At 37.4% G+C, this 18,473-nt stretch overlaps 5 protein-coding genes across 5 annotated transcripts; 1 reads left to right on the top strand and 4 right to left on the bottom strand.

The window, feature by feature from the left end:
* The first annotated feature begins 1,174 nt into the window (after window positions 1-1,174).
* Window positions 1,175-3,234, top strand: LOC145889459 (uridine diphosphate glucose pyrophosphatase NUDT14-like). The gene is made up of 7 exons (XM_082980414.1): window positions 1,175-1,310; window positions 1,400-1,443; window positions 1,554-1,618; window positions 1,702-1,755; window positions 1,817-1,964; window positions 2,165-2,231; window positions 2,572-3,234. The coding sequence occupies exons 1-7, from the start codon at window positions 1,215-1,217 to the stop codon at window positions 2,764-2,766; spliced, it is 669 nt and encodes a 222-aa protein (XP_082836540.1). The 5' UTR covers window positions 1,175-1,214; the 3' UTR covers window positions 2,767-3,234.
* A 916-nt stretch (window positions 3,235-4,150) lies between these two features.
* LOC145888615 (protein disulfide-isomerase A3-like) lies at window positions 4,151-9,175 on the bottom strand. The gene is made up of 11 exons (XM_082979406.1): window positions 8,932-9,175; window positions 8,643-8,730; window positions 7,770-7,887; window positions 7,509-7,616; window positions 7,025-7,148; window positions 6,505-6,618; window positions 6,088-6,213; window positions 5,803-5,988; window positions 5,288-5,519; window positions 4,828-4,965; window positions 4,151-4,525 (listed from the first exon to the last, which is right to left on the bottom strand). The coding sequence occupies exons 1-11, from the start codon at window positions 9,066-9,068 to the stop codon at window positions 4,451-4,453; spliced, it is 1,446 nt and encodes a 481-aa protein (XP_082835532.1). The 5' UTR covers window positions 9,069-9,175; the 3' UTR covers window positions 4,151-4,450.
* Window positions 9,176-10,101: 926 nt separating this feature from the next.
* Window positions 10,102-11,783, bottom strand: LOC145889810 (uncharacterized). The gene is made up of 5 exons (XM_082980846.1): window positions 11,545-11,783; window positions 11,004-11,274; window positions 10,830-10,946; window positions 10,455-10,599; window positions 10,102-10,214 (listed from the first exon to the last, which is right to left on the bottom strand). Exons 1-5 carry the CDS (start codon window positions 11,726-11,728, stop codon window positions 10,110-10,112), a joined length of 822 nt encoding a protein of 273 aa, XP_082836972.1. The 5' UTR covers window positions 11,729-11,783; the 3' UTR covers window positions 10,102-10,109.
* Window positions 11,784-12,143: 360 nt separating this feature from the next.
* Window positions 12,144-15,843, bottom strand: LOC145889941 (uncharacterized). Its single transcript, XM_082980990.1, has 8 exons — window positions 15,804-15,843; window positions 15,097-15,295; window positions 14,513-14,733; window positions 14,300-14,336; window positions 14,075-14,181; window positions 13,375-13,587; window positions 12,675-12,837; window positions 12,144-12,532 (listed from the first exon to the last, which is right to left on the bottom strand). Exons 1-8 carry the CDS (start codon window positions 15,841-15,843, stop codon window positions 12,457-12,459), a joined length of 1,056 nt encoding a protein of 351 aa, XP_082837116.1. The 3' UTR covers window positions 12,144-12,456.
* Window positions 15,844-16,328: 485 nt separating this feature from the next.
* Window positions 16,329-17,867, bottom strand: LOC145889708 (uncharacterized). The gene is made up of 3 exons (XM_082980711.1): window positions 17,536-17,867; window positions 17,255-17,309; window positions 16,329-16,990 (listed from the first exon to the last, which is right to left on the bottom strand). The coding sequence occupies exons 1-3, from the start codon at window positions 17,669-17,671 to the stop codon at window positions 16,696-16,698; spliced, it is 486 nt and encodes a 161-aa protein (XP_082836837.1). The 5' UTR covers window positions 17,672-17,867; the 3' UTR covers window positions 16,329-16,695.
* Window positions 17,868-18,473: the final 606 nt, after the last annotated feature.

The raw sequence follows: 18,473 nt of genomic DNA, 5'->3' as shown, positions 1-18,473 counted from the left end.
GCGACACAGCCATTATTATACACCCTGATTTTTAGTTGGCGTGCGATATAATTTCGGTGTATGTGATTAAATTTTTATAGATTTGCACATCAGGCAGCAAAGCCAAATATTTTGAATATAATGAAATTAAAAACATACAACCAACATTTATTACGGCACATTTTCCCGAAATACGATAAACGATTTGGGCGCACACTGTTGATAATGATGTAATGCTGGATAAAAATAAGTCAGGATCATTGAGAGGTACAATGCTTTTCATTGTGGACATCTCATTAGATTTAAAAGGGCTTTTAAAAAGATTGGGCCCGGTTTCATATCCAGTGTTTCCCGGATTCGGATGGGCACCCACCACCCGCGAGGTCTCATAAAGGTTATGGCAATGCTATTGTGTGTTAGAACGCACAACTATTCCAGCTTGCATTTAAAACCTGTTTTCAACGTGAATCATGAGACAAACTTGCTTTTTTTGTTTGCCATCGCCAGAGAAAAGGGTATAAAAATCCCGTGAGGAAAAACATTCCTAAACTAAGACATGGGTGCAGTTTGGTAAGGCATAGAATTCTTAAACGACTGAAAGCTAGACGTGACTGAATTAACTTTTTTTTGAAAAAGGAACGATTAAAGCGTCAAATAAAAGAAAATAGTGAAAAAAAGACACACTGGCAAGAAATCAGCGCAAAAAGACCTACATGGGTACACGTGATGCAGCATACGGCCACTTTCTTTTACACATATTCAGTTTGATTTTCCTAACAGCGATATTCAATTCAATGGTTCTTGTCGATTGAATTGCGAACGCAAAATATGTTATAGTTGGTCGCCTATTTGGCATATTTGCATCTCTAACTTACATATCGGGCACACAGAAGAGCCCAGCTCAAAAACATTCGTAAATAGTTTCATTTTCATGTACACCAAACAATAACTGAGGAGTAAAAAGTGCAAGGGAGCAGGAAATAGCTAATAGCTTACATTTTCCGAGCATTGTTATGCAACTTGACTATCAAAAAAAAGAATCCAAATTGATTCTGAGCCATTTTTGCAAATTTTTTGTTGGTCACGAGTGACTGGATTCAAACTAAAATTATTTATCTGAAGTGCGACACTTAGTGGTAAATATTAGGTAAACCCCCCAAATCGTTTCCACAATTTTGTTTTATGCAAACAAGGAGCAAGATTTTCTTGAAGCTTTTATTCTTCTGATCTCAAGTATGTCCAAAGGACGCATAGATGATGTAGAAATTTTGTCCACCGCTCCATTGACCAGTTCGAAATATATAAAGCCCATGCGCGTTAAATATAAACAGGTTTGTAATAAGTGAATTTTTTTTGCAGTTTTTTTGTACCTGTGATATTTCTTCTGCACTAAACACCAATCCTAATTAGTGATTTTTAGGCGGGCATAGAGAAGCTATGGGACTACACCAATTCACATGACAGGTGAGGACTATTACAACACATTAAAAACTACTGATAAAGTGGCAAAATGTCTCACTTATTGTTTTGGCAGGTTTGTACTTGTGAAATAATTGTTTGTTAATGTTTTTTAGTGTTGCTGTTTTAATTTTTGACACATCAATTCAAAGTTTTGTGCTGGTGAAACAATTCAGACCAGGTATTACTGCATAAATTTATTCTTGTAGTTTAAGGTGGTTCTGTTTTTTTGCTCTTCACTGCTCAATTACTTTTACTTTGCAGCTGTTTATATGTCGGATCTCTCACGAGCAGAAAGGAACAACAGCCAAAAAGAAGGTTCTTGTCATGCAATAGGAAATTGGATTTATCTTCTTTAATTTATTGGTTAACTTTTCAGTTCCACCACCAAATGGTGTAATGTTGGAGATATGTGCTGGTCTGGTCGACTGTGACGATGAACCAATAAATATTGCTGCCAACGAAGTACTAGAGGAGACAGGCTACAAAATCACTACAGACCAGCTAGAACTTATTTGTAAATTTAGGTAAGCGGCAAATATACTGAAACATTTTGGACCGCCGGTAATGTCAATGTCCAGAATCGTAAATTAATTTATTTGTAGACTGGTTAATAAATGTTTATGACTATTATGTTAGAAAAAATGAAATACTATAAAACAATAAAATATAAAAAGAAATAACAGTGCATTGTGGTATCTTGTGAGAAGTGCTTTGTTGGTTCTAGAACTGCAATTGGAATATCAGGAGCAGTGCAGTGGCTTTACTATGCTGAAGTTAATGACACTATGAAGGTATGCTAAAATGTTCCTATGACACACCTTCATATGGCCCATCTTACATCTATCATGTTCCTTTACCTGTTTTGTTGTTGATGGAAGGTAGGGTTGTATGCGTATTATGCCCAGCATCAGCATAACGTGTGCATGAAAAAAAACAATTTTCACTTGTGACAGATGCAGCCAATGAAAAAAAATATATGTTTGTGCTTTTGGTGTCAGGCATATTGTATTTCAATAACTTCTGTTCTTCTTGCTCATAAAATTATATTTCTTGCTAAGAGTGTTGCTGAAGCTGTACCCAACCTACACATGCTCTGTTTGGCAGCCAGTTTGCAATAAAAAATGTTTTCAGGTTTCGGAAGGAGGTGGCCTACCACAAGAAGGTGAACTAATTGAAACTTGGCATTTAAGATTGGAAGATGTCGATTCATTCACATTTGGCAAGGACAGCAGTCAGGTTACCTCTGGAGCTTTGTTTGCTCTGTCCTGGTTTTTGAGGCACAAGTCAGGAAAATGGAATACACCCAAACAAAATAGCAAAGTTTAACTTTTATCATGCAAAGTTTACCATGTGTTTTAGTCGAACAAGTTTGTTTGGCAGTGATTGTGCAGTTCTAACATGCAAACGTTTCAGTTTTTTGAGTTTAAAAGATTTAATTAAGTTGCTGAACATTCAATTTTATATGATCCAATTCCTTTTTGCTGTTTCAATGTCAGTGTTTTTCTACCTTTATTGGCCAAAAATTTACTGTGTAATCAATTTTATCATATAACTGGATTATGGTTGATCAGCATAAGAATATTAATGGACATGTGGGCCTTAATTTGTTGTGGGAGAAATTGGTCAGTATTTTCCATACCATAACCCGGCGAAGAAGACAACCACACCTCAGTTTCTGCATAATGATTGTAAACCAATCAGTACACTTTTTTTCTTTGCAACTAAGGTGGTTAACTGTGTGTATTAATTCCGGTAAGGTGGTATAGTGTATTTTTGCCGGTAATCCAGTATCTACACGATATATTGTGATTCTTCAACTTCTGCAGACAAGCTGAAGGTCTATCATTTAAAGCAGGGTTTCCCAAACTTTTTTGGCCGCGGACCCCACTTTGTAAACCTGTTTTTTCTCGGACGCCCTGTCCTACGTCACATCATTTTGCAACATAATCAGCGTTAAGAATACTACAAACAATATCAACAATAGCAATAAGGGGGAATTCTTACGTCATAGACTCGTAGAAAAGGAAACGGAGGAAAGAAAAAATTGTAAACAACTTCGAAATCGTAAGATAGAACGATGGTGTAAGAACCATTCAATAGTAGAGTAATCGTACAATGTAAGTAGTGTAAAGCTTACGAAACCAATCCAGTTATGAATTACTAAAGTAATTACTGCTTACGCACTGCATAAAACGTACTGATTGTTTTTTGACGTATCATTACGGACCCTTGCAGTCGTTGCGGACCCCCAGGGTACCGCGTACCACAATTTGGGAACCCCGGATTCAAAGAATAAGAATGGCGCGCGTAGCAATCTGGAAAGCAAGCCAGAGCGATTTGGGACGCCGTTCCGCTTACAATTCAACGGCTGGTGTCCAAAATGGTTATGAAAAACTAGTAATTGCTGATGGGCTAGACAGATTATATGCTTTTATTTTAACATTAATCTGAATCCAAATATTGACATAGAGAAAATGGCGCTAAGAAATGCGCATTCCCAGCCTCGAATGGAGCGCAAAGGTAACGACCATTCTGCAAAATTGCTTTTACGTCGCTATAGCGAAAATACAAAGCACGTTTCTTTTACCAGTATGTAAATTTATGACGCCCTTAAAAATCTGGGTTCGGCCGAATATTGGCTACAGGTGTTCCGTTGTTGACTGGACAGCCTGGACATATTACCCCGGAGCTTTATGCTTGCGTACAAACATTCACATCGGACAGAAGCATTTATTTCGGGAGACACGATACAACGTTGTATTTGCAAAGAAATTCGCATCTGCACTAACACATGAACATCACAAGGGGAAGAGAACTTTTTAACAAGGGTGAGAGTTGAAATAGAACGAGCCAATGTCGTCGACACAAAAGGAACTTTTTTTAATTTAAACTATTACAATTTTGCCCTAATACATTTCAGAATTCATAACGTTTGTTTTTTGGTCGTCGAAGAATGTGCTTCAACTACGTTTACTGCATATTCTCGCAATAGAGAAACTCTCCAGCAGTCCTACAACTCGGTCTTGATTTTTGAAGAAGCGTTGTCTTTGAGATACTTGATGAAGTCTTTTACTTCACGGCCGCCCTGAGTAACAACATGATTGGTTATCAACATATCAGCTTACAGACATGACTAAAGCAAGCGTATGACAAATGGTGGCGATTAATTCTGGAAAAATTCTAGCTATGGTGAAGAAACTAAGCCTGGGAAAAATATCTGCCAGGAAAATCAGAGCATCTTGTTTTAGTTTAGTGTTATTTGCCCAACAAATGAATTGTCCTTAAGACCAGTAAACAATTATTAGTCTAATGTACAACAACCAAAAATTCTTGGCAAACATTGTAAATACTCTTACTGAAAAGAATTGTGTGATTAGCTTATTTTACCTGGTATTTAACTGGGTTTGCTTTGTTGTCTTTCGGTGCCCAGTAAATAGTGGGGAAGCCAGATACGGCGAATTGTTTTGGTGAATCGTTAGCAGTGGCGTCCATCTTCGCTATCACCAGATCTTCATTATCTTTCATCTGAGGTTAAATAATAATTTATGAGCAAATGTGAAGCTAGGTAGGTTTGGGCTGAGGACATTGGGAATGTTTTTGTGATAAAGATTGTTGGGAAAGTGAAAATCAATCCAATTAATTATTGAAATCTTTAGTAAATTGTCTTAAAATTTTTAACTAATTGTCAACAGTAAAATTTTACAGTAAAAAAAAAACAGATTAAAAACTGTAACAGGTGAATATATTTAGTGCTAATCTAAACAAGTTGCTATTTAACTTTCTAATCAGATAACAGCAACTGAAAATGTCATGCATTTCTACAACAGAACACTCCACAAAATATTACCTTTTCGCCAAGTTCATTCCATTTGGGTTCAAGAGATTTGCAGTGACCGCACCAAGGAGCATAAAATTCCACGAGGACATCTTTGGTTTCATCCATAACAATCTCGTCGAAATTTTTACCAACCACAACCTTTACTGGCCCGTCATTTGGCTCCGGAACGGGCTCAGACTTGACATGGGCCTCAACTTTGCCAGCTTTAAAATCGTTCAAGAAATTTTTGAATGCATCTTGGCTGCAAAACACAGGCAAAGAAAAAAGTTAAGAAAACTGGAAACAGTTACAGATTTGCAAAAAATGTCAACTGATTTGGTGCAATTTGTTTCGTACATTTGTGAATTACATATCGCTGCCAGGTCAATTAGATCATGGTTTATCTTTTGATATGTGACCATAATTTCAAATAGAGTTTTTCTGCCACCCCCGATTGGATAGCATAAACATAAGAAAAATAGCTCCTTTACAAGCCAATTTAATAGGCTTCAAAAGCCCTGTATGCAATATGGGCAAATACTCACCCGAAAGGTTCAGTCATCACAAATTTCCTGTCGCTGCTGTCCAAGATAACGATCACTGGCTTGGGGTTCTTCGCAGATGAATCTTGTTCAGGAAGGCCACTTTCGGGAAGAAGTCCGGTCATTTCTTGACGGTTTGCCACAGCAAAGTGAATATCCCCAGCAAACTCCTTACCCCACTTCATAATTCTGGAAAAAAAATTACACTTCAATATTTTAAGTAGTCACAGTAAAACAAACTTGAAAAGTAAGTCAAAAAACACATTTTTTTTTGTTTTATGCACAAACCTGTTTCTCCAGTAGTTCGACTGTTTGGGGTTTTTCACATAATCCAACTTTTCATCAAATGCAATGGCCAAGGGGCGTTTGAACTTTTGCATGTTGTCAGTGTTAAGATGCCCACACAGACCCATACTACAAAAAATATGCTGATTATAGTACAAAAGAAACATGTATCTGACTTTTTCAATAATTTCAAATTAGTTTTTCTAGTGATCAAGTGGGTTTTCTTGAAACCCCTTAATAAGCCTTATGTGCATATCCCTCACAAACCCATGTAAAATCCAATGTTTCATATTTCAAAACAGCACCAATTACATTTTGTAACATATAATTGTTTGTAACTTATTTAAGTATATACTTGTAAACATTTGGCAAATCTTTTACGAAGAACTGAAACCAGTGTTATCAGCTCTTAAAACTTACACATTTGCCCCCAAGAAAGTACGAGCATTTGATGTTGTTGGTTTTGAATCCATGGTTATTTCCTTCTCCTCGAAAATGCTGGCCAACCTCTTTGGTCGATGAAGTTTTACAGCACTGCATGAAAATTGGGTTAGACGCAGATGATATGTATTGTAATTGTATGTGATTTCATGCCAGATCATCCAAATCAAGCAGGACCTTGCCTGATTTTGACCCAAATTGGTGCACTTAATAAGTTCAATGGAAAAACTGTTTCATTGCAAATAACAAGATTCTACTTTAAATTTACAGCCTAACTACCACCAGAGAGTTTTAGCTAATATCTTGGCTATTTCTTAATAGATTTTGAAAAGATTAAACAAGTAAAGCACAGGTTGATTTGGTGAAGTCAATTCATATGGCATTAAATCCATATTGTTACAAGACAAAAACCAGGCACTGCTACTGTTCTATTGTTCTGCCGCACAGCCTACAACAATTGTTGCAACAAAAATTGAAACAATTTCCAACATATGCTTACTTTTTAGCCCCAGCTGCTTCCAAAACATCTGCAGCAGTGGTGTGTCCAAATTTGTAATCTTCGCGCAATGCACTGGCAGTTTTTTGGTATTCCTTAAGGTCATCGTTGTCGGTTTCATAATAACCTGAACCAAAAAGGAAAGTTAAGTGAGACATGTTACTTGTCCAAACTAAATGTGCCCAAATAATTAAATTTATATCCTATTTATATTCAAAACAAAACCTTTTTATTATTTCATAGTTTGTGCAGTGGCATAAATGGCTGTAGGTACGAAAACAGAGGCAACCTTTGTGTGTCTTTTCACAAATGAGCCAAAAATTGCCGGTGTGAGTTAATATTTAACAGACCACAAAAACCTTTCTTACAGTTATAGGCTAAGTTTGTTAACCATTAAAGGACAGGACACTCAGTTTCCTTGACATTGCCATTCATGTATGTCTAATAACAAGTAAGTTCATTTGGTAGAAAATTAGGACAAACATACCAACTACAACCGCATCTTCATTCTCCAAAAACTTATTCCATTCTTCCATGGTCTTGATTTCTTTGGAGGCTGGCCCACCCATCTTTTTTAAAGTGCTGACAATGCCATCTTTAAAACATAAAATTTATAATTAGTATGTATAGATTCATTTTAGTAATTGTTGACACTTTGCATGGATTTATCCACTTCCGTGCCCATACATTTGCAATAGGAGGTTATTACACCACCGCAATTACAACAATGCACAAATTGCAGTGTTACCTGCTTGACGGGGACCGCTGTAATCCTGGCTAAACTCTCCACCACGGAAGATTTTCAAAGTGGGATAACCACTTACACCAAATTTACCGCATGTACCCTGGTTAGCTGTACAATCCACCTACCACCAAGTATAGTACAGTGAACCCACAACCAAATGCAAATGATTACTAAAAGTATGATGAACACAACCATGAACACAAATAATTATGTTAAGTAACTTACATCCATGGAAAATATGTGTTTAGACAGGCATGTAATGTGTAAATAGTAGTGCATTGTTGGGCATATATTAAATGAACAATACAACCCACTCAGCTTCGCATGATGACATCCCATGTGCATGTGCATCTACACTACCACACCCACACAACAGCTCAACTACAGTTTTGCACACCTGCTTTTCTTATGCTAGGAAATTTGTCCCCTTCAACCCCACTGTTGTAGATTTTAAACGAGGGGTACCCCTTCACATTCAACCTCTTACACAAGTCACTATTTTCAGAGCAATCAACCTGCCAAAACCATGCAGTACATTGATATATACCTGCATGTCGCGGCCCCTTGTAATTGACACTGGTTTCACCATAGCGAAATACTTTTAGGGTGGGATAGCCCTTAATTTCCAGTTTGTTACAAGTCTTCTTATTTTCAACACAGTTTATCTTGAAATAGGATGACTGTCATCAACACTTAAACCCAGCTATTGAATTATTTGTGTGAATAAACAGAATATTCTCTATTGGCATTTTAACAAGGACACCTCGCATAGTATATGAATGACTGCCCAAAACTTCAATCTAAGGTTGGAATTAGAATATGTAAAATGTATATACCGGTAATATTGGTTTCATGTATAAAATTCGATATAAATACCTTTGCAAGGGGAATGGGTGGGTCATTTTTCTTCAGTTTTGTAGCAGCAGTTTCATATTCGGGTGCAAGTTTCTTGCAATGTCCACACCTGCACAGAAAAATCTATTTGTAAACACAGCAATTTAAACCAATGTAACTCGCGTTAGACATGGGATCACACTGCGAATGCAATTAAGCCTGGCCCAGGTTATACCATACAAATCAAATGTATTTTTGCGCAAATATACCACACATAGCAAAATATATTGTGCAAAAAACTTATAAACCCAAAACAAAGCTCAAAACTTACCAAGGTGCAAAAAATTCCACGAGAATCATGTCATGTTTTTGAATTTCTGTGTCGAAATCAGAGTCGCTTAAATCAAGAACATCGCTGGCGTAGGCTGTCGCGACAAAAGCGACAAAGAAAAGAACTAAGTGCTTCATGTTCACTGTGAAATTCGTGTACTGTACAAACAACAAAAACCTGTTTATCTAACGCCACTTGCTCTATAAATGTGACAACTAAACTGCAATTACGCCAACCAAACAGTTTGACACATCGCACATGCTTACGCTTCACCAACTCGACGTGTTTCCCGTGACGTAGGCTTCGTTGCCCTAGTTGGCCGCCTCTCATTGGCTGAGCGTTGCCGGCCACGTAAATTTTAACTCTATAGCTCCGTATTTTTTCCCACGCACCTGCACACTTTAAACTATGGTTGTTTTTTGTTATTCAATGAGCCGTGCTTGATTCAATTATTTGCCACGCGTTATTAATGTGGTTGAGTACCACCTCCAACCGCATATATCCCGGGAGCGCTTATTTTTATGCTATTCTATGTAATGTGTGCATAACGAAGCCTCGCAGTAGGAGGTGAAAATAGTGCAAAGATACACATGTACTTCCATAGATATTAAAAAGGCAAAAATTATTTGTTATCCTACAATTTAGTTGTTTCCCCTATCTTTTTTATTTAAAGAAAGGATAAAACAATAGGCTAAAAGCGATTACTTTTGCCTTTGAGAAGCAGCATATACTAATTCCAGTGTTTTCCAAAACTTTTCGGAACGTGCAATGCGCCAAAAGAAATCTATCGAGACGTTTTGTTCCTATGTTTGCATTTTTTCTGTCACAAGACTGATTTAACCCAATATTTTTGTTTATATTGTTACGCGATCCAAAATGTTTAAAAGTAGCGATTTTACGTATTTCTCGAATTCTTTGAACGCGACTCCTTTTTTTTATTCACGACTGAAAGACCAATGTCGCTATTTTAGGAATATCTGGTTTACGAAATCAATAGACTGTTTTGATCGTTGGGTTTTCATCGCAATGTCATCCACATATGCAAGTCAGTCAGTCTCTTACAGCTTGGAGATAGGTTGCAACACAAATTAGCGTCTTTGTTTATACGACAAAAATACAAAATATAATAAATGTGCGGTAGTAGACAAATAATAAGAGAAACCCAAACATAAAAAATGTCATTGAACCAGTCGTATATTCTGAAATACGTCGTGCAACTCATCTTCCACCATTTTAAGTTCTGCAACCTTTTCTTGCAACATAAGTTTGGCGCGTTCTGTATTCTGTATAATAAAAAAAATTAAAGCAATGCAAGATGTGTTCCATGCTCATATTAAGAAGCATTGCCCAAGTTTTAGTTTTTGACCTATGATCATATTTTACTGGCTGATTTCATGCCATGGTGATATTTTATGAGATAGTACATTCGGTACTCTTTATTCTAAAAAAAAGTCTCATAGACAGCTATTATAGAGTCTAGTTATAATGTAGAACCACTAATTTTAACCCCTTGTGGTAGTTACCGGTGGTAGACACTTGTAGGAGTTCAACTGAAGGCGGTGTGGTTTTATTGTTTCATCCAAACCATGTGCTCGATCTCCCAGTGTGACCAATGTTGAATGAGAAATGTCATCTCTGTAACCACTGGCAACCAGCTCATTTTCACATCTGATCATAGTGAAGGAAAGTTACAACAAATTATTTCTGAAGACTTGCCTTAACTCTCTGACACAACTGTGCATGTAGAAGTAGTTTTTAGTCTCAAAAGTGTGCCCCTATCTGAGTTTGGAAGTTAAGTTATATCAAAAACCATCCACTATGTTGCTTTCATAGGAACTTTAAAGCTACATGCCACATATATTTGCAATTGCTAAAAGATTGAAAATATGAAACCCTACTTGATCATCTGCCTTTGGTATTCTTTCTTTTTCTGCATGTGGAATTTTGTTGATTTCTGCACAGTTTCAGCTTTTTTCATTTCTTCGGACAAACTTGTTTCCAGTTCATCCAGCTTTCTGAAATATAAACAAATATATAAAAACACATCTTGTAATATTTGCAGAGAAATTTACTTTTCTATTTGGTCTTTGAATTTGGCAGCTTTTAAGTTTCCCCTTTCGAGTTTAGTGCAACTCATTTTGGTTTTCATTAGTTCTAAGGAAGTTTTGTCTTTGGTTTCGAGAAAACTCGTCAAGCCAATATTAAGCATGGACTCGGTTGGACGGATTGTCCCAAGCACCCCAGCTGTCTTCGTCAAGGACCTTGCACACTTTGTGAGGTTCTGTGACAAGTCTTTCTCTGGGTTCAAATCCAGGGCTGTCAGATTCTGTTTCAACCTTTTTTCTGTGAATAACAAAGCATAAAAGTTAGTACAAACCAAATTACATCAACCAATAAAAATTTAAAAGAAGGCTACTTATGAAACATGGTATTGTTGTACATACAGTATATAGAGATCAAGAGAAGAAACAAAATAATGGACATAGTGGTGACACTGTTAAGAAGAAAGATTTAGTCCTAACGTCTTACTTTACAATTAGCACTAGTACATAACATGCATTGCAGCTTATTTAACAACATAATGCAAGAAATCATTTTTCTGTAACTCTGTACCGTCCGCTTGAAATTCTTCAATTTCTTTTTTCATGAGGTTTTCGCGAAGGTTTTTATGCAACTGATTGTCCTGGTGTTGTTTCATTAATGCTTCCAACATCGCCAAAGTTTCCGGCGTTTTCTCAAAATCGGGAACTGTTTCACATTCTAGAGTTTCCATTATCCATTTCTCTAACTTATCCATGGCAGCTATGTACGGTTTCCGCAAACAGTTATTCAACAACAGCCAGGCAACCTACTACCCAGCGACAGCGTTACAAACCGAACTGAAATGAACTTAAATTTCGCGCAATTCATCGTAATTGCTTGAAAATAGAAATCGTAAATTTAATTCAACTTGACATCCATGTCCTCAACTGATGCTCCAATGATTTTGACTTTACATTGGAAAAGTACTTTTGAAACCAATGGTCAAAACTCGAAATGAAATAAGGATATCAAAACTGCACTTTATTTTTTTCATACGAATGCTTATACACAAAGCATTGAGGGCACACACGATGCTTACAACAAGCAATAAACCAACACAACACGGCGTGCATTCTTGCTCGCCAACCAAATATGGAAGTTAAACTTATTTAAATTAAAAGTGAGAATTAACATAACAAGTAGCGGCATATTTGTCAGCCAACTCGTCCATACTTGAACGAGGTAATTAAATTAGGGAGTCATATGCAAACCAGGCAGTCTTGTATAGTACAAGTTTTGTGCAGGCGCTTGTTAAAGTTAACACGATAAATAAACACAAGTTAACACAAATGAACACAAACAAATAAAACAACATCTAAACTAAACGAAAATGCACTCGTGACAGTGATGAGCATAAATAAACGTGTTTTATTGCGGGCACAAAAAAGCAATCAAGTTTGAAATTTATTGAAACAACTGTGTAAAGTGTGCGTAAACCTAAAATTAATCAGTTTGCATTTCTTCGTAACCATGAGCAAAGTGACACGCAGGCCCGAATGAGCATTGACCTTTCAGCCACCTATAAGCATTATAGACAACGGTTAAAATAATGTTTACAAAAATCAAAAAGTATCTTACAATACAATTTGGCTTTTTGCGATATATATTTAATTGGGAAAGACATTGGAATACCACAATTTTTTAAAACACGTTGAACTTACATCTGGCATATTTCAGTTTTAAACTTGTAAACGGTGGAAATGTCTTTCCGCTTTTCCTCTTTATCGTGAGCAAACGTGCACTGATCTCCGTATGGACATTTTCCGGTTGCTGAGAAGACTTTACACATGCGAGTTTTGTATTTCACAGTTAACTCATCGCATCCTGTGATCGAAGCTAAGTTAAGTATAACATGCTTTATTCATAATCAAGTAAGGCATTTGTGAGCCATTTAAAAAGCGGTGCGATCGTTATTGATCTTTTACTTTATAAAACAACAAAAAAGGACAATCATGAATAAATTTAGTTCTTGGAAAATACATTTATGAGTAGTCCAGGGATATTAAATCTGGTCCGTCATATTCTGTTATGAGGCTCGCGAGCGTATAAGCGCTATGTAGCGTTTGCCCTCTGGACAATGAAATATACAGTAACTATTTTTAAAGTTAATCCAAACTAATTACCATTAGTATGATCTTATCACGTGACTTTACGAGCAAAGACGCAGTGTTACAAATACTGAACGAATAGGCCTGTACCGATCGTATCATCACATACGAAGTAGTCTGGTCCGCATAACCCAGATAGGTAAATTTGCACCCCGCAGCACAAACTAGTTTGACACCCCTTAGCTGCTGAGACGACAAGAAACAAATTTTAAATACAAATCATTTGTTGTCCTTTCGAGTACAAAATCCTTACCGTGGGCAAAATCGCATTTCATGCCGAACTCGCACTTCTCCCCATTATTCCACGACTTGCACAACCTGGTTTTCGTCCTGTTCACATTCCGCTCCCCGTCGTTGTGATAAAAGTTGCATTTCTCCCCGTATGGACAGGAACCGATCGTGTGGAAGGTTGTACAGGGTTCCGTTTTGAATTTCGTCGGTTTCGGTCGACGCCAAGGGTCACCACCTGCAAAGGAAATGAATATGAGCTTGTTTTGGAAATGGTCGTTATATATCTGAGATGTGTTATTGTGTAACGCCTTTTCCAGAGGTAATTTTTTGAAATCACATGCTTGAAAAAGCACAAACAAGCTTTATCTGCCCGGCAGAGTTGAAAGTAACAAAAAAAATTCTTACCGGAACATGTGAATTTAAAGGGGAGAAATTAAACCATGGTGTTTTAGAATACTAGGGGAGATTTCTTAAATCAGTGAATAAATTTACTCAATTTAAGTTTACCGTAAGTGTGTGGGACACACAAGTCGTTGTGCCGGCTTGTTTTAGCACTGCGTCTTGGGCAAAACTTTACATTAATTTAAACAGAACACAATGACAAACGTTACACTAAAACAAACGATTTTGACGGATTAGCTGCAACGTGTTTCGCAAAGAACAGCTACCATAGTATATATTAGGCTAATGTAAGTTCGTGCGCCAAAGTGATGTTTAACAACCTGGGGCACGACACCAGTCTCCTTCCTCCTTTCCCAAATCTTTCATTCGCGCAACGACAGTCGCCTTGCGCTCATCTGCAGATTGGCATACCTCATCCGCTATATCGCTTCACCACGAAATATGATTCGATTTCATGAAAATAATACAAGTTAATATAGGTTTTGAGATATGTAATAGCCAAACTCAGATTTAATACAGTCACTGAAACTAATTTGTTTACGTACCTTGATTTGAACTCAGGATAAAGTTTCTTGTGACAAGCTGTATGATAAATTACCACGCGTTAAAATTTAATTTAGACTTTTTTACAAGCTCGATTATTGTTCAGTCTTGCGCAAGTTCTCCAATCTATAGGACAATTAAAAACAGAAATAATTAAAGTATTCAAATGATCACAATAAAATTGACTAAACCAAACAAAACAACTTGATCCGTACCTTTTCCTTGCCTTATAGCCAAACTTGTAAGTTCCCGAGCGATTGAATTAGACATTTCGCTGTCATCGTGTCGCAATTGTGACGACACAATCTTTCGTCGGGACCGGGGAACAAATTCGGGGGCGGTCGGGTCGAAAGGAGTCATCTTAACCGGTGTTCGAGAAGTATCGTGAACCAAAGGACATTTGGGGCCCATTTCACAAATGCCGTCATTGTGATATCTGCAACAATAACTCGGCACAGAAAATAAGGTAAAAAATTCGGACGCAAAAACCTGGGAGTTAACTTGTCAGAATAGAAAGGCCGAACCTAATATGCTAATAATGCTGAAGCAGACGTTTCAAACACCATTGTGTTTGAGTATACTCTGTTCGTCATTAAACTGTATGGTACTACATGTACACAATTTGTATGTGCAATACTTTATATAAGTCACTGGAAATATAGTCGAGCAACATAGATATTTTAGGTCGCCGTGTTCACATTTCTGGCTTCAAAACGTTTGTCAAAAGAGCATAACGGTTCTAAATAAAACCGCAAAAATAATATCTTTATAGTGTATGAATTGCTCGTCTCCAACGTACTTGGGACAGAGTATTCCGCTTTCTGCAAAGTCAGTTTCCGTCACAACCGACCCGAAGCCTGAATCGAACGACAAACCGCGATGGTCATCACGTGACGATGACTCAGCACTTTCATCGATGTTGAACTTGGGAACAGAGACGAAGGGGGAGGAAAATTTCCTGGGTCGAAACGGCCAAACGGGGGTGTGGCATTTTCCAGCTTAACAAAATTTCAACGAATGAAAGAAGGCTTTTGCTACTTCAGATATAGGTCAAAAATGGGGTTTCTTAACTCGTTTGGGCTCTGGACAATTATTTTGTCCTGTTTTTAATTGTGAACTTCCATCACCGATAAAAATTTGACAAGACCATTTAGTTTTGCTGACATCCGTATACAAAATAAACTTCGTCGATTTAAAAAAGAAATTATTGTCCGGGAAAGCCCCATTTGAGCAACCACGGTCTAAAACGTTGGATAATTTTGTATTCGTTCGGGGCGATATCTGGGTAAAATCGTTTGCACTTATGCGTGACGTAACATCTGACAAACACGTATCACCGTCACACCACACTATCAACTCGAATCAATATTCTTAAATGGCAATGTTTATACAATTTCTATCTGAAAATCTTTCTATCTTGTCATATCTGAAGGTTATGTGATTGAATCTACAAAATCAGTCGTAAATAAGAATAAACGGAAAGGCTTCCAACTATTCTTGTCTTACATGTAAAAGGCGATTCACCGACGTCAAACTCTCGATGCATGCTGCTGTGGTTAACCAGTTGTAAGAAATAACCGAATTGTCCTTTGTTTTTGGCTTTCCAAATTTGTAGATTATCTATTTGTTTGGAAAAAGGCAACCAATCAGATTAGATTGGAGCTTCGAAAAGCTTCGGCGATAACGCTTGTGACGTAAAGGAAGAGTTTTAGACCCATAATGCACCTGTCGGAACTTTTCGGTTACCTTCGGACAAGTTTGATTAAAGTAACAGTCTACGGGAAGCTGACCAAACTTTTGTCCGGCTTTGCGCATTCATAAAATTATGTTTGCAGATTGTAAGACTAGATGAAAGCGAAATGCACTAAATTTACTGCAAACTAAACTATTAAATTTACTCCGCACTTGTATAAACCGCAGCATGTTTCCTTTAATATTATTAGCATGATTTCTATTTCTAACGCCAAGGTTGTTCAACGATGCTTTTCTAATTCAAAGGGTATACTTGAAAGAAGGTTTGTGCCATACGATTCCAACCATAGTTTATTCGAAATAACATGAAAATTGCAGCTTCTGTAAGCAAAGCAAGCGACACATTTCAAGTCAAAGCAAGTTGGTCTCAATCAATTGGAAAAAAGTAGGTAAACAAAATAAGTTTAAAAGTTGTTGGACAAGCGACTCTAAACACATGTGAAATTACATTGAAAATGTTCTTGCGATAAAATGGCTGATCATTTTGCACCCGGTTCAGCTCTGGGTTCATAAAAATGACCGCCCACCGTATGTGGATCATACAATATATATGTAGCACAAAGTCGTTCGGCCTGGTCACACAAATGCCTTTGGTGACATCACGACCAATCAATCAAGGAAGTATAAATAAAATAGAACGAGAAAGTCACTCGAAGGTCACACGTTCGGGCGCTGGAAGCGAATATTCATCCGCCAAACATTGTTTTTCGTTTATATTCGTTCCTGCAGCTTTGTCGAGATCGCGAAAATGTCTTTTGACCTTTCTTAACCTTTGCCGATTCACTTCTCCCAAAATCGTAACGACCTCTTGCGGCTGATTTTGCGCTCCGATGACGTCAGGAAGCCTAATGTTTCTATGTTTAGGTTTTGTTGGAGGTAAAACAGAATCATTCTCTAAGCTTCCAGGTTTGAGCATTGGATTGTTGTTAATTGGGGGCAATCTATAACATAGAATGATCATTGTTAGAGCAATCACAAAACGACAATGATAATACTAAACCCAATAGCTTGTTTAGATAACGAATTGCTTGCACAATTTTGTACAGTAGTTTGAGCATACCACGTGTTCATATTATCAAGGGCAAACGCAAATGTTGCGTGAGTAAAGTTCAATGCCAAAGGGAAAGTTCTGCTGCGTTTTCATTATGACTAATGGCATCCTTCAATGACATTGTTTTATCTTGAAACAAGCGAATTATACTCACTTCGTATTTTTCTTGGGCGAGCAATGAAGTTCTTTACTCGTTCGCTTGGGACTTCCTATACAAAACATGATGAAATTTAGTTGCAAATTAGAAAAATGTGACATAAGGCATAACGCTTTCATTAAACACACAAGAAAATCACATATTACTACAACCCAAAGCTTTGTTGTTTTTATGTACAATGCCGTTTACTTTGGAAAAACTAATAACTTAGTTAAATAGTTTAAGGCGGTTCAAGTTGTATATTCTCAAACTATATACTAAACTGTAAATCTACATACCTATTGTCATTAGTGGCAGAAGCTTCATTGTTCGTTTCATTTCTGCAACTCTGCAGCAACAATAGTAAAGATTGATATTGCTTCGGTTTCGTTCCTCGGTTGACTGCCGCTTCCAAACCGTATACTCTGAATGCATATGAGCAAGGCTGCGCTATAAATACGACACTGACCGTTTTTCGCCAATCAATATTTCATGCGAGGGATAGAAGTCTCGTGGTTGCGGCAACTCAGTACGTAAGCAATGCCATAAATCAGCTCGGAGGCAAGCAGAGGCCAACGGTCGTCGGTTGCATAACTTCCATTCTTCCCCTTTCTTCTTTACTTATCAGCTAATAGGCTTACAGAGCCGGCTGCCGGTCATTGAAAACATGTTGATCTCTGTGTTGTTATCGCGACGGCCCAGTTGTGCAACAGTTTGACAATCGCGCGGCGCATCGGGGAAGTGGAATTGTAAGAGTGACGTCGTCAACAACCGATTGAGGGCGGCGAAATAGCGCGAGACCGCGGGGCGGAATAGTTTCCTTTTGCAGGCCTGAAGGGTTTATTATGGGTGGCAAACACACTGCACCGTGATGCGTACAAACATGTAACAAACAAAATTGCTTGGCGTGTTTGTAAAATGTAAATGTTTTATTCCAAGGGGTAAATATTTGCATGTCAAATAATACCAGTAGGTGTTATGAACGTATATGCACAGCAGTCAGTGTATAATTGCAACATAAAGTGTAGGAGCATAACTCACGGACTTGCCAATCTTCAGAAAAACAATTTAACCCCATAGCTGATGTAAAATTCATTTGCTGCAGTTTTGGTCGTATCTACAATGACATTGCATTGACAATGATAGTAGATACGATCGATACGTTTGCAAATGAATTTCACATCCACTACGTTAGATATATTTTTTGTCCTAAACCGAAAGTGTATTCCAATTTGAG

The sequence above is a fragment of the Ascidia mentula genome, chromosome 2, assembly GCF_947561715.1.
Source record: "Ascidia mentula chromosome 2, kaAscMent1.1, whole genome shotgun sequence".
Taxonomy (NCBI): domain Eukaryota; kingdom Metazoa; phylum Chordata; class Ascidiacea; order Phlebobranchia; family Ascidiidae; genus Ascidia; species Ascidia mentula.
This window is presented reverse-complemented; position numbering and strand designations above follow the sequence as displayed.

What these genes read in the sequence shown, in the direction of transcription:
- LOC145888615 (XM_082979406.1), bottom strand. Translation starts at nt 9,068, where the DNA reads ATGAAGCACTTAGTTCTTTTCTTTGTCGCTTTTGTCGCGACAGCCTAC. An exon ending in TCGAACTACTGGAGAAACAG is followed by an intron (nt 5,989 to 6,087) that starts GTTTGTGCATAA and finishes TTTTTTTTCCAG; the next exon opens with AATTATGAAGTGGGGTAAGG. An exon ending in GTGATGACTGAACCTTTCGG is followed by an intron (nt 5,520 to 5,802) that starts GTGAGTATTTGC and finishes TGTGTTTTGCAG; the next exon opens with CCAAGATGCATTCAAAAATT.
- LOC145889459 (XM_082980414.1), top strand. Translation starts at nt 1,215, where the DNA reads ATGTCCAAAGGACGCATAGATGATGTAGAAATTTTGTCCACCGCTCCA. An exon ending in GAACTTATTTGTAAATTTAG is followed by an intron (nt 1,965 to 2,164) that starts GTAAGCGGCAAA and finishes TGTTGGTTCTAG; the next exon opens with AACTGCAATTGGAATATCAG. An exon ending in AAGTTAATGACACTATGAAG is followed by an intron (nt 2,232 to 2,571) that starts GTATGCTAAAAT and finishes AAATGTTTTCAG; the next exon opens with GTTTCGGAAGGAGGTGGCCT.
- LOC145889810 (XM_082980846.1), bottom strand. Translation starts at nt 11,728, where the DNA reads ATGGATAAGTTAGAGAAATGGATAATGGAAACTCTAGAATGTGAAACA. An exon ending in TTCAAAGACCAAATAGAAAA is followed by an intron (nt 10,947 to 11,003) that starts GTAAATTTCTCT and finishes TTTATATTTCAG; the next exon opens with AAAGCTGGATGAACTGGAAA. An exon ending in TACCAAAGGCAGATGATCAA is followed by an intron (nt 10,600 to 10,829) that starts GTAGGGTTTCAT and finishes CACTATGATCAG; the next exon opens with ATGTGAAAATGAGCTGGTTG.
- LOC145889941 (XM_082980990.1), bottom strand. Translation starts at nt 15,843, where the DNA reads ATGCATCGAGAGTTTGACGTCGGTGAATCGCCTTTTACAT. An exon ending in GGCTATAAGGCAAGGAAAAG is followed by an intron (nt 14,337 to 14,512) that starts GTACGGATCAAG and finishes TTTATCATACAG; the next exon opens with CTTGTCACAAGAAACTTTAT. An exon ending in AAAACTGAAATATGCCAGAT is followed by an intron (nt 12,533 to 12,674) that starts GTAAGTTCAACG and finishes TAATGCTTATAG; the next exon opens with GTGGCTGAAAGGTCAATGCT.
- LOC145889708 (XM_082980711.1), bottom strand. Translation starts at nt 17,671, where the DNA reads ATGCATTCAGAGTATACGGTTTGGAAGCGGCAGTCAACCGAGGAACGA. An exon ending in TCTGCCACTAATGACAATAG is followed by an intron (nt 17,310 to 17,535) that starts GTATGTAGATTT and finishes TGTTTTGTATAG; the next exon opens with GAAGTCCCAAGCGAACGAGT. An exon ending in TCGCCCAAGAAAAATACGAA is followed by an intron (nt 16,991 to 17,254) that starts GTGAGTATAATT and finishes TCTATGTTATAG; the next exon opens with ATTGCCCCCAATTAACAACA.